General features: G+C 37.4%; 1 protein-coding gene across 1 annotated transcript in view; it reads left to right on the top strand.

Moving 5' to 3' along the window:
- Positions 1-14,730, top strand: part of ltk (leukocyte receptor tyrosine kinase) — a 77,010-nt gene that overhangs the window by 37,196 nt on the left and 25,084 nt on the right. Inside the window, exons 7-10 of the mRNA XM_053509265.1 lie at positions 2,086-2,235; positions 12,045-12,145; positions 12,504-12,664; positions 14,309-14,403. Coding sequence (XP_053365240.1) covers positions 2,086-2,235; positions 12,045-12,145; positions 12,504-12,664; positions 14,309-14,403 — 507 coding nt within the window. The remainder of the gene's footprint in view (positions 1-2,085; positions 2,236-12,044; positions 12,146-12,503; positions 12,665-14,308; positions 14,404-14,730) is intronic.

The following is a 14,730-nucleotide window of genomic DNA, read 5'->3' as shown; positions in this document are numbered from 1 at the left end:
ACTTGATGGTGTCACCGTTGTGGTGGAGTTGGTAGTGGCCACACAGTCCTACATGTACAATGAGTACAGCAGGGGGCTCAGAAGACAACCCTGGGGACAGTGCTGAGAGTGAGGGAGGCCGAGACATGTCCGCCCATCCTTACTGCCTGTAGTCTGCCAGTTGGAGATCCACTGACCCAGAGATGAGCGAAATGAGTGTAAAGGGAATTATGTTATTAAATGCTGAGCTGTAGTCGACAAAGAGCATTTTAACATAATTCCTTGTTCTAGTGTCCAGCGTCTATGTATGGAGGAAATTAGAGATGGCATCATCTGTAGAGAGGTTTGGAGAGTAAGCAAACTGTAGTGTATCCAGTGTGTCAGGTAGTTAAGGACTTCATCACTACTGAGGTGTGGTCTACAGGGCGATAGTCCATAAGAGCAGGATGGGGTTTCTTTGAAACAGGAACAATGATGGACTCCTTAAAGCATGTGGGGATTACCGACTGAGATAAAGAGGTTGAATATCTTTGAACACAGGTGCTAGCTGATCTGCGCAGGCTCTGAGGACTCGACCTGAGATGCTGTCTGGTCCTGCTGTGTTCAGTCTCCTAAAGGCTCTCCTCTCGTCATGCTGGAGATGATGAACTGGAGATGATGAACTGGAGATGATGAACTGGAGATGATGAACGCGTTTCCGGTGCATGTGTTATAAAGGAGCATGTATTATAAAAGAAAGTAGTACATGAAGTTTTTTACAGTGTGTTTATCCAATTGCATGCATTGCAAGGATTGAATTAGTATACCTATGAGACATATGTCTGGCTCAGGTTTGGAAACTGGATTATTTTAATGCTGGTTTATTCATACTCGCAATTCAATAAATACCTAAAAATCATTTCCAAAATTAAGAGGGAGAGAAAAAAACAGAGAGCAAAACATTTCAATGGACTAAAAACACTCAAACTGTTTTTTTTCTCTCAAATTTAATAGTGATACTGGTAAATATGCTAAAGCTATTAAAATATATTTTTTTAAAAGAACATTCTGTAGTCCCCTTAGTTGTTTCTTGTCTTGTTTAGTGTTCTGGGGCAGGAGGTGAGCATTCAGCATTCTGTCTCCAATTAAGTAAGACTGAGGGGACAGTGTGTACAGTGTGTTTGTGGTACTGTACATTTCAGGTTACTGATTTCAACTATAAATACTTTTTAAAAAATTGTTCAAAGCCTTTTAGCGTCATGAGATCTGCCTTTGCTGTTGCACACATTTTCCACACGGCAGAGGTTGCATTAAAAACTGACTCAGAGTAAAGATGTTTTTTTTTTTTTGCAGAAATAGCAGTGCAGGAGTAATGATTTATTTGACATTACAGTTACTTATCTACGCTGTTATGGGTAAAGCAGGGACATGAACATGTCTATACACTACAGCTGTGTCTTAATTTGGGGACCGCATCCTTTAAAGAATGAGGTCTATGTGGTCTTCGTAGGCTTTCTGACAAAATGAGATGGTCAGGTCTATGAAGGATTTTCTATTTGCGTCACCAGCTGTTTCAACCCTTACCGTGTCATCATGAAGCTCCACTCCTGTCGCCTAGCAACATTCTAAGCTGCAGTTGTACTTGTCACAGAGAGAAGCACGAAAATTTTATTTAACTTTTTTTTGTTTATTACAAGTACAATAGTATTGTTAGCTATTTAATTGAGTTGTAACCAAATAATTACATTTAAAAGGGTGCTTCTAGGGCCCTGCATCCGCCATCATCTCTTCCCCTGCTCGCAAAAAAATCTTGGGATGGGCTGCAACTGGTCCACATGTCGGATCCTTGGTTATAAGGAAAAGAAGGTCGCATTTGCTGACCGCATGTGAATTAGCCTTTGAATTGGGACAGGCTCAGTCATGACACTGTGTAATCGATCTTCAAATGCAGCCTTCGAATGATGTAGATATGACTGAGATACAAATTGAGATATAGCAAAATGTTTTTTATGTTTGGTTGATTTCAGTTTAAATTGTAATGATTCTGTTTGATTGTTTGACTGTTATTGTTGATATCTAGAACTTTATATTACATTCTGTAAAAAACATTTGTCCTTATATTCACAGATGCATTGCCACTGGGGGCGTATTGTTCATTTGAGCTCAGCTCCTGTGGTTGGACAGTCTCTGAAATACAGTCTTCATGGAATCTGGCCAGTGGAGAACAACTAGCCAGAAGTACTGACCTATTAGGAACAACACTCCAGAATACTCAAGGTGAATATGTAGCAACAACATGCTACATAGGGGTTTATAATATATACAGTATATATATATATATATATATATATATATATATATATATATATATATATACAGTGGTGTGAAAAACTATTTGCCCCCTTCCTGATTTTTTATTCTTTTGCATGTTTGTCACACTTAAATGTTTCTGCTCATCAAAAACCGTTAACTATTAGTCAAAGATAACATAATTGAACACAAAATGCAGTTTTTAAATAAAGGTTTACGTTATTAAGGGAGAAAAAAAAACTCCAAATCTACATGGCCCTGTGTGAAAAAGTGATTGCCCCCCTTGTTAAAAAATAACTTAACTGTGGTTTATCACACCTGAGTTGAATTTCTGTAGTGACCCCCAGGCCTGACTACTGCCACACCTGTTTCAATCAAGAAATCACTTAAATAGGAACTACCTGACACAGAGAAGTAGACCAAAAGCACCTCAAAAGCTAGACATCATGCCAAGATCCAAAGAAATTCAGGAACAAATGAGAACAAAAGTAATTGAGATCTATCAGTCTGGTAAAGGTTATAAAGCTATTTCTAAAGCTTTGGGACTCCAGCGAACCACAGTGAGCGCCATTATCCACAAATGGCAAAAACATGGAACAGTGGTGAATCTTCCCAGGAGTGGCCGGCCGACCAAAATTACCCCAAGAGCGCAGAGACAACTCATCCGAGAGGCCACAAAAGACCCCAGGACAACATCTAAAGAACTGCAGGCCTCACTTGCTTCAATTAAGGTCAGTGTTCACGACTCCACCATAAGAAAGAGACTGGGCAAAAATGGCCTGCATGGCAGATTTTCAAGGCGCAAGCCACTTTTAAGCAAAAAGAACATTAAGGCTCGTCTCAATGTTGCTAAAAAACATCTCAATGATTGCCAAGACTTTTGGGAAAATACCTTGTGGACCAACGAGACAAAAGTTGAACTTTTTGGAAGGTGCGTGTCCCGTTACATCTGGCGTAAAAGTAACACAGCATTTCAGAAAAAGAACATCATACCAACAGTAAAATATGGTGGTGGTAGTGTGATGGTCTGGGGTTGTTTTGCTGCTTCAGGACCTGGAAGGCTTGCTGTGATAGATGGAACCATGAATTCTACTGTCTACCAAAAAATCCTGAAGGAGAATGTCCGGCCATCTGTTCGTCAACTCAAGCTGAAGCGATCTTGGGTGCTGCAGCAGGACAATGACCCAAAACACACCAGCAAATCCACCTCTGAATGGCTGAAGAAAAACAAAATGAAGACTTTGGAGTGGCCTAGTCAAAGTCCAGACCTGAATTCTATTGAGATGTTGTGGCATTTACATTTACATTTAGGCATTTGGCAGACGCTCTTATCCAGAGCGACTTACAAAAAGTGCTTTAATGTTTACAACATTGGATACATACTTACACTGGGTTAACTAGGTTAATAACTAAGTACCATTAGTACAACACATCTGAGTTTTTTTTTTTTTTTTTTTTTTTTTTTTGGGGGGGGGTTAGTCCAAATACTGGAGAAACAGATGCGTCTTGAGTCGTCGTTTAAAGATAGTCAAAGTCTCTGATGTACGGACATCTAGAGGAAGTTCATTCCACCACCTAGGTGCCAGAACAGAAAAGAGCCTGGATGAATGCCGCCCTCGATCCCTGAGAGATGGTGGGATGAGGCGAGCAGTGCTGGAGGATCGGAGGGAACTTGGTGCAGTTCGTGGTGTAATTAGCGCAGAGAGGTAAGTGGGTGCTGGGCCATTTTTAGCTTTGTAGGCAAGCATCAGTGTTTTGAATTTGATGCGGGCAGCTACAGGAAGCCAGTGCAGGGAGCGGAGGAGTGGGGTGGTGTGGGAAAACTTGGGAAGGTTAAAAACGAGTCGTGCTGCTGCATTCTGGATCAGTTGCAGAGGACGAATCGTGGACAAAGGCAGGCCTGCCAGGAGCGAGTTGCAGTAGTCCAGTCTTGAAATAACGAGGGACTGAACAAGCACCTGAGTAGCCTGTGAAGAAAGAAATGGGCGAATTCTTCTGATATTGTAAAGAAGAAATCGACAAGAGCGAGTAAGGTTAGCGATGTGTGGGGAAAATGACAGATGATTGTCCACGGTTACCCCAAGATTGCGGGCAGTGGTTGAGGGAGTGATTTGGTTGTTGTCCATGGATATCACAAGGTCTTGACCTGGAGATGAGTCACAAGGGATAAACAACAGTTCGGTTTTACTGAGATTAAGCTTCAGCTGATGAGCAGCCATCCAAAAAGAGATGTCTGCCAGACATGCTGAGATCCGGGTGGAAACCTGAGTGTCAGAGGGAGGAAAGGAGAGAACAAGTTGGGTGTCGTCTGCATAACAGTGATATGAGAATCCATGCGATAATATGACCTTACCAAGAGACCGGGTATAGAGGGAGAATAGAAGAGGACCAAGTACTGAGCCCTGCGGGACACCAGTAGAGAGTCTATGTGGGGCAGATGTAGATCCCCTCCATGTTACCTCATATGACCTTTCTTTTAGGCATGACCTTAAAAAGGCGGTTCATGCTAGAAAACCCTCAAATAAAGCTGAATTACAACAATTCTGCAAAGATGAGTTGGCCGAAATTCCTCCAGAGCGCTGTAAAAGACTCGTTGCAAGTTATCGCAAACGCTTGATTGCAGTTATTGCTGCTAAGGGTGGCCCAATCAGTTATTAGGTTCAGGGGACAATTACTTTTTCACACAGGGCCATGTAGGTTTGGATTTTTTTTCTCCCTAAATAATAAAAATCATCATTTAAAAACTGCATTTTGTGTTTACTTGTGTTATTTTTGACTAATAGTTAAATGTGTTTGATGATCAGAAACATTTTGTGTGACAAACATGCAAAAGAATAAAAAATCAGGAAGGGGGCAAATAGTTTTTCACACCACTGTATATATAGTATATATATATATATATATATATATAAATATAAATATATACAGTATATATATATATATATATATAGAGAGAGAGAGAGAGTATACAGTATACAGTATAAATGAATTCCATTGTATTATAAGAAACATTTTTATACAATATGTATTTTATGTATAAATTTTGTACATTACAGTGGAACCTTAGATTGCGAGTAACTTGGTCTGCGAGTGTTTTGCAAGAAATTTTAACATGTTAAAGGAGCAAGGTCTTGATAAAAGAGTACTTTATATAAGTACGTATATGCTTTGTCAGCTAAGCATCATGATATAACAACTGAGCCAATGATCCTCCTTCTATCTCGCTTGGGATTGTGGGTAATCGTCTCCTATTCTCACTCTCAGTGTGCGTGTCACTTGTACAGTATAGTCAACATCCATGTGTGCGAGTACTGTTTATTACTCGCGCGTATGGATGTTGACTATACATGCATGCGCGCGAATAATAAACAGTACATGTGCGCGAGTACTGTTTATTATAACATTGTAACCACATGTGTGTGTGTGTGCACAAGATTTTGTGACAAATTGTAGTGACTGTACTGCAACAACAGCCTCCGTAAAGAAAAAAAGTTAAAAGGGCTGTAGCGGTGCAGGTGATCAATCTGTTTTAAGAAGTGATTCCGTTTGTGTGCGTGTGTGTGTGTGTGTGTGTGTGTGTGTGTGTGTGTGAGTAAGTCGCCCTATACAGTAGCCCCCCTCCTCATGCTTCCCTCATCTAACAACAGTTCTTTTCAAAAGTAAAGTTAATTTGCAGGTTAATTTGTTTTCATTTTTACTTTATATTTTATATTAATTATTTTTATATGAATATTTTTGGGTTGTGAAACAATATATACCTCTTTCAAACAGGACAAATGTCAAGAAACACCAGTAGCTGTTTAGCATTTCTTATGACAAAACTGCACTTGATTTTGTCATGTGTAAAACAATAAGTCACACAATGATTTAATTTAGTTGTAAATAATTGCTATTTTGTGATGCTGTTTTCTTGCCTGCATAAAAAGGCCACAGAAGCGTGAGTCTGTGTGATCTATGACCTGTCTACATTTCTCATATTACAGTATATTTTTAGTCATGAACTTGGGACTTTCCCTACAAATGTTTTGTGCTTTCCAAAATAACTAATGGCATATTTTATTTGCATGCTGTGCACATACCAGACAGAATTCCCAGTGATTAGAATATTCTTTGTAAATAGTCCTAATAAATTAAAAGAGGTCTGGGAGGGATTAAGTAGGATATATTTTATCTTTATGTTGGCAGGCAGTCTAGTTTCTGACAGACTAGTATCCAGCTGTGTAATTCTAGCTCAGTACTAAACATCCATGGAGTTGAAACAGGTCAACACCTGTCTTTCTATAATTTTCCTGGGTGAATTTGAGAAATCTGGAAATGGTTTTGACATTTCAGCTGTTTTAAATATAAAGGCAGTTAAGTCCTAAACACCCATACTTTAAAGAGGCTTTTGTAAAAGTAGTAGACCAGTTATAAAAGAAAATAAAAATTGAGATAAAAATATTTGTCATTTTATGCAATAAAATTTCTATACGGCAATCAATATTTAGCATCAGGTCATTTATTCTTCAAAACTTAATATGAAGATGGAGACTATGGGGTTTGCATGGCAGTAGGTATACATTTTATAATAATAATAATTGAGTACTTTATTAATCACGAAGGGAAATTAAAATTTTCACATCCCAGTTAAGCAGCGATCAAAAATATCCATACAAACGGCTGCTAACACACTAAACAAACTGTATGGTCTTTTTTCTCTACCCCGATTTTCTCTCTAATTTAGTCGTATTCAATTCCTTCCCATCACTAGGGGGCTTTAACATTAAGGCTATCACTACCAGTCAGCTCGCTTACGCACCGTTGGGGGTGGCACTCGGAGCTCACAGACGCCGGTTTCGAGACGTTACAGCATCACCCGGGAATCGAACGGATGATACAGTAGGGCGAGCACTTTACCACTGTGTCACTTGGAGACCCCTATGGTCTTTCTAAGGCGGCCTCATAAGAATCCAGTGCTTGTTGCCTGGTCATTGGTCTTGTCCAAGATTTTTTTTTAGAATGTGGCTTAAAATCTACTCTTCGTAGAGGAGTGTCTTTGAAACAACCTAACAACAACGTATGATGTCCGTGGATCATTTAGATTTAGAAGACATTTCTAAAAGCCTATATTCCTACGGTGGCTGTAGGTATGATGCAAGAACACATTAAGTTGTTCCCGGGTCAGATGGCACACATTCACATTCTGTGCATCAGTCAATTTTCTAGCACCAGAGAGAATGGATAGCCGCCAGTTTATATACCACAACAAAATGTGCCAACAGAAAGGGGCTCTTCCTACCAACTAATTAACTAAGCCGTAAATTGCACATATAGTATGGGTGCCGCATGACCACCTTATGACAAAAATTTTCGATTTATATGTGTTCGATTTGTATGTGTTTTATTTGAATTTATTTGGTAGAACCATATATTTCTAGAAAAAAAATTCTAAGAAGCCTTGGGCAGACACTAATACTTGCTTACTAGTCATGGTTTTTAAAGAATCAATACCAACAAGAGACATTAATTAGGATGCGTGTGATAGTGTTTAATCAGTCAAGTATATTAAGGGCAAAGGTGAATAATTACATTCAGCATGAATTTAGTACTACATGGCTCGTATAGCAGTTGAAATAGGAATGGGTACATATACACATACAATGTACCCAACTTTAGACATTTTATACATTGACTTACATGCTAAAAATATTGTATAGAATTGTAAATATTGTAATCTGATGCACTTTTGTAATGAATGCACTTTTGTCTATTTTTTGTACAATACATGTGAGCTACGTCCACGATTGAACTGGAAGTAGAACCGCGGTTCGGCCCACCCTTTTAGTAGGGAATAGTAAGGAACATGACAGGTTGAGCACAATGAACGTAAAGAAATTTGTCTTATTTGTGCCTATCATAATTCATGTTTTTCTTTATTAACAATAAAGATAATAAACTCCATAAACAGTTAGGGGCCACATAGAAAAAAAGTGGAATCATAATGCGACAATTTAGGAACTATAGTGCAGCAACGGTTAAATGTCAGCATGTTAATTGCAGTACAATATAAACAAACTTTTACACAAAGGGCCAATAGTGTATGCAGTGGGCATTAACAACAACAGCAACAACAATAAAAGAATTTGTTACATGGACCACAAAGAAGCAGGCGATTTGCACCAGCAGACAAAAACTCGACAAGCAGTAACCTAATTAACCAAAAAGCCAGTCAAAAAGAAAATATGATGTAGCCTGTCTTGCACTTGGGTTCACCGTGGGGATGGTGGGAGTAGAGGAGAGACCCATGTTTGTTTTGCGTCTTAAACCGCAGACAGCATGAGACCCAACAAATTGGAAGACACTTGGAGACAACATACCTCAGTCACATCAATAAGCCATCTCAGCTTCTTTTAAATAAAGCTGGCAGAATACCATCAGCAGCAAAATCGCACGGGAAAATGCACTTCAGTGAAAAGCAAAGCAATTCATTCGAAGTTACATACAGAATTGCCCAGCTCAGCCCTGAATTATACAAGCTCTTGACAGAGTTCGTGAGCATGGTCAATTTCATCCAAACTGACCCCTTAAAGCGTGACTGTTCTCCGCACTTTTGTAAGGGGGTGAGAGCTGATCATTCAGCTGTGCTGTTTTACAAGTCAAGTTGCTTTCCTGGGGAAAATTGTTGTCACGAGTGTTTGAACTCAGAGAGATTCACATCTTTTTGAAAGAGCAATTTCTGACGAAACTGGCCAATCTCAGTGGTGTATTCGGAAAGCTGACTGAATTAAATATTGAGCTTCATGGCAGAGACAGGCCACCTACCTTACCTGGCAAGCCAAGATCACTGCATTCACCCAAAAACTCGAGATGTGGCACAGACACCTCGATCAAGGAGTTATTGATGTCTTTGAGAATCTGAGTGAAATTGCTGAAACCAGTTATTCTGGAGCCACCACAGTGATCCCATGTACCAGCACATCTCTTCGCTTAGAAGATTATTTTAATAATACTTCCTGAACGCCAGTGCTCGGTATACAGTAACTGGGTTGATCCTTTTAGTGCAAAAGGTTGGTATATTTTGGTATTTTATTTTATTGACCGACTATAACTATTTATTATACTCATATTGTACATACATTTTATTTATGTTGTATACTAAATACTAACTCGAATGGATTGTTGTCAAGCTGAATTCTTGGTTTTTATTATGGCAGCACTTGCCAATTTCAGCACTGCAGAAGAGAACCAGTTTACTGAGATGACCTCTGATTCCACTCTGAGGTTGAGGTTTACAACTCAGGCACTGAGTGCATTCTGGCTTGGAGTGAAGTGGGAGCATCCACTCACCAGGCAAAGGGCTGCGAGCATTCGTCTTACCTTCGCCACATCTTATCTCTGTGAACATAGAACAAATCTAAAAACAAACTACAGATCCCAGTTTAACATTAAGCATGACTTGAGAGTAGCAGTACAGTATGAAGCCTGCAAGCCCGTTTTGAAAAACTGTGCAATGCCAAACAGGCTTATTGCAGCCACTAAAGCAGTAATAAGACACATATTGACCTTTTCCTCCTGTTCTTGACATGTTCATGGTTCTTGCCAAATGTGTTTTTTTTATTGTGCACAAAGTGCAAAGTGACAAAATAAGGCTAAGTGGAGACACACTTGCATTTGTATTCAATCTATTTAGAACTTGAAATTCAATTTGAAATTTTAAACTTGGCCTATTTCATTATCTTTTCGCTGGGGTGATATTTTTGAGAACAATTGCTCTAGACCAAGATAGTAATTAAACAATATTAGAATTTTATAAATTCTATAATTTTTAATAAGTATATTTATTCTATCCTTTTCTTAAAAATGGAACAATTTACCAATTAAGGAAAGGCATGTTATAATACCATACAAACATAATGTGCATTCTAAGCTTTATTTAGTTGAAAAACTTTTTGTATTTTTGCTTTTTGGTTTTGCAATTAAGGATTTATTGGTTTCACAATAATGAGCAAAATCATTACAAGTAACAATGACTTCTACTAAATATATGTATATATATTTAATAATTATATTATCAATCCATTTAGTGAAAAAAGATTTTAGGATTATTTTATAAATATTTTAGGATTGCTGTGTGCACTTGATGTTTTTGATTAACCTAATTATTTGGTATTAATTATTTTGTGTGCAGATATCTGTTTGTAAGTAGGACTGTATATGAATGTGGAAAAGTAATTCCATTTTTTTTTTTAAATCACAGAAATTGGATGATACACTATAGTCCAGTCTAACGTTTATTACTGTTATTGTCTACTGTTATGTATGGAATGATTTGTAAACTTTAATAAAAATGTTGTAAAATAATATATCAATTTATTAATGTCTGCAGAAGTTCCGTCAACTAAGTTTCTGACAGAAAAATCACAACACGTGTGATCAAAATGTATGCCACAGAGCAAAATGATTTGACGCTGGTAACTTGGGACGAATCCCATTGATGAATCAATTCGCAGGACGAAATTCAGTTTTTAACTTACGTAGTTGACAAACTGAGCTGTGAAATCATCCATTACCTTAAAAAAATCGTTCATGTTGAAGCTTTTTAGTTATCAGATATTTTACAATGAAGGAATTTACTAACTTAAATTGCTGTTAGTTCTATTGATAAAGAACATTGTGTTTTGTACTGTTGTGGTTTTGTTTTACTTGGTTAACCCTTTAAAACTCAAGAGTCTTTTATTCATGCCGCAATGTAGCATTGGTAAATGACTAATTTTTAAACCTTCCATACTGTAGTTATCCCTAAATACACATAATTGACAATGTTTTCACGATATGTACAGTACTAATGGTTTATGTTCCATTTTCTGTATACATATACTATATATATAGTATATCTACAGACTGTACATTCCTATCGCTCATGATTGTGTGGTTACTTATTTGCTTGTGTCACGCAAATCCCTGCAAATAAGTGAATTTTACCATTGTGAGCATACTTAGGCAGGTCATTGATGTACAACCGACAGTGTTGGACTGAGGATAGTGCCTTGGAGTACTCCTGATTTGACTTTCCCATCCTCTGATAAGTCATTCTCTCCTATGACTTTCTTCTTCCCGTCGTAGGGAATTGATTTACAATTCTTGCAAACCTAGAGGCATATTCCAAATCTTGAAACTTTTTGTGACTGACTTTCTTAAAGTCCTTGGAAAAGTCCATAATGAGGACATTTATAATGTGGATGTTCCTGGAGAGTGCTGCCAAAAACTAGATAAGTTTTATGATATAAGATTTATAATATCACTTGTGTCAGAAGTCATGCTGGGCATCTGCAAGAGCTTTAAGTAGATTCAGGTGGTTAAGAATATTAGCTTGCTGCAGATGCAAGGCAAGCTCACAAGACAGATATTGCTGGCTTTTTTTTATTTCTTAGAGTTTTTAAAGTTAGGGGAACACCAGGAACAGCTTCCTTGGATGGGTTCAGGGATGTGAGTAATTTGTCATGCACGCTAAGTGTGTCATTATTACCAATGCAGTAACTATGGAACCATATGTGCAACAAACTGTTGTACAGTATAATACTGTTTTGCGCTTCAGTCTCATTGAGTTTGAACTTTTAAAGGCAGTCCATTTTTTCATTGTTAAACAAAGTTCTTGCTATAGAGATACAGTATACTGAACATTAACTTTCCAGACTTTAGTTGTAGTGTAAGTGTATAATTCATACATGCTGTATCTAAAATATTTGCAGATAAATAAATTTCTTTTTCTTGTTTGCTTTTTTCTCATCTCTCCTTAGGACACTTTTTGTTTCTTAAAGTCAGAGGCATTGCTAATGGAAATGAAGCATCAATTTATAGTCCAAGTCTTCCTGGGATTCTGTCCAAACAAGATTGTCAGGTGAAAATTTCGAATGTCTTTTTTGTTTATCTTGTTCAATATGATGTGTTTAAGTGCCTTTTAGACCAGTTTTACAGTTTACCTTTAAATTAAATTCATGTTTTGTAGACAAGGGTCACCTTTTAGGTACTCATTTAGAACCTGTGTAGCTCTTTTAACCTTTTTTATGGTTAAAACCTATGCTGGGTGTTCTCTCGTATTTTAGGACACTAATGGCTGTTAGAAAAGTTTGAGGTCATTACTTTAAATGATATTTTTCTGTTGCTGCATCCTGGATATGTTCTGGTGATTTTTTTTGGGGGGGGGGTAATTTATCCTTTATTTTTGTTTATCCATTTCTAATGTTTACTGTGTGTAGTTGCACTTCTCCCTGTATCTGTACGGGGATTTTAATGGAACGGTACGCTTGACGGTGATAGAGAATGGTACATCCATGACCCCTTTAATGTGGGAGAGGGCTGGACATTGGAAGGACAACTGGCAAGATGTCACTCTACATATCACTGACCTTATAAATGGGTAAAGGAAATGCTGATTGTTGTATGTAAAACAATAAAATGAATTACATAAATTTAAATACTATGTACTTGTTTTGAAAATATTTTTGAGAAACCTTCGCAGAAACATATCTAATGTCAGTTGTAAAAGTTAGTGTGCTCTCTTTTAGCGTCTATGTTTTTTCTTGTGAAGAAACATAATAAAAAAAAATCTGATTGTGGCAAGTCTCAGTATTAGGCAAATACAACCTGAGTCGAACAACAACTTAAAACATTTTTCATGATGCAATATTTACTTAATGAAAAATATTTATTATTAATGTATTTATTTTAACATGGCCAATACTATGTACAGTATACCCTTACAGCTACAGCCTTACAGGGTAAGTTGCAGGCGCAGCTAATCATCAGTCCTTGATTAATTGATGATCAGCAGATGTACAGACCTCTATAAAAATTTTGTCAGTTTGCTGGTCTGGAGTATTCAGGTATTTGTTAACACAATGCCTAGAGGGAAAGCCATAATCACTGGTCTTAGAGAAGTGATTGTTGCAGAACATCAATCTGGAAAGGGTTATAAAAGCATTTTTAAACTATTTGGCGTTTAACATTATACACGAGAAAGTTTCCCACCACTTTCATCCCAGGGTCAGACCTGCAATACTTAGAGAAATACAAATATATATATATATATATATATATATATATATATATATATATATATATATATATATAGACCCTCTAGGCTTCACTGAGCATGTTAAAGTCAATGACAGAACAATTAGAAGAAGACTAAACAAATACACTCTGCTAGGAAGGGTTGCTAGGAGAAACCTCCTCTGTCTAAAAAGAACTTTGGACAGATGAGACCAAAGTGGAGTTGTTTGAGCTTAATGCTCAGTGCCATTTCTATAGAAAGACCTCATACACACGGTGGTGGAGGGATAATAGCTTGGGCTTGTTTTTCGTGGCCACAGCACCTTGCAATCATTGAAATGGCCTTCAACTCCTTTGTATTCCGGAGTATTTTAGAGGCAAATTTGTTCAACAGCTAAAACTTCGGTCATGCAACAGGACAATGACCTGAAGTACACCAGTTAATCTATGTCAGAATTGCTGAAAAATAAAAGAATCAAGGATTTGGAATGGTCAAAATCCAGACCTCAACCCAATTGAATGGCTGTGGCAAGAACTTCAAAGTTCTGAGTTGTGTATAAGCGAATGCCCAAAAATCTTCATGAACTTAAGCAATGTTGTAAAGAATAATGGCCCAAAACATTTTGAGAGACTGATAAAGTCAAACAGTAAATGGTTACTTAAAGCTGTTACTGTTAAAGCTTGATCTACTGTACAAGCTATTGAATCAGGAGGGTCATAGTACTGTATACCCTACATTTTTGGTAAATTAATAATGGCAGGGTGAAACAACGTTATGTTGTGTTGTTGTTTATCTGAGGTTGTATTTGCCTAATACTAAGACCCACTATGATTAGTTTGTTTTTCTTATAATTTTACATTAAAAAACATAGAATTAAAGGAGTTGGCACTTTTAAACATGACTGTATATATAGCAAAACATTAAAGGTTAGCTATATACTGTAAAACACTAGGCTTGGGTTTTAATTTTTGAATTTGTCTGTATTTGTTTTATTTGTTTTGACTGTAGGTTCTATTTAAAAGTGCATGCCATGTGGGCTGCTGACTCAGAAGCTGACATTGCACTGGATGACATTTCTTTAAGTGCGCCATGTTTTGACACAGGTGACCTTCTGTTCACCCACACACATGCTACATCACTGTTACACCCCTGCCAAGAGAAAAGTCATTTTTGTGCATTAGGTACCTTTGCTCCGACAGGAAGGAATAAAATGTAATCATACAAATGGCTGTATTTGACTATTATGTGTATTGTTTGTTTTGACAAATATTGAAGCACACTCAATGTCTTATTTTATTGGGAATTAGGAATACCTGCACTATATTATTATTATTATTATTATTATTATTATAGTTTATATAGTTTTGTTACATGCCAACAGATGGCAGCACAAGGGTGCACGCATACTGTAAATACTGTACAGTGACGCA

Source organism: Clarias gariepinus, chromosome 13 (assembly GCF_024256425.1).
Source record: "Clarias gariepinus isolate MV-2021 ecotype Netherlands chromosome 13, CGAR_prim_01v2, whole genome shotgun sequence".
In the NCBI taxonomy this organism is placed as follows: domain Eukaryota; kingdom Metazoa; phylum Chordata; class Actinopteri; order Siluriformes; family Clariidae; genus Clarias; species Clarias gariepinus.
The sequence above is the reverse complement of the archived record's forward strand: the minus strand, read 5'-3'. Positions and strand labels throughout refer to the sequence as shown.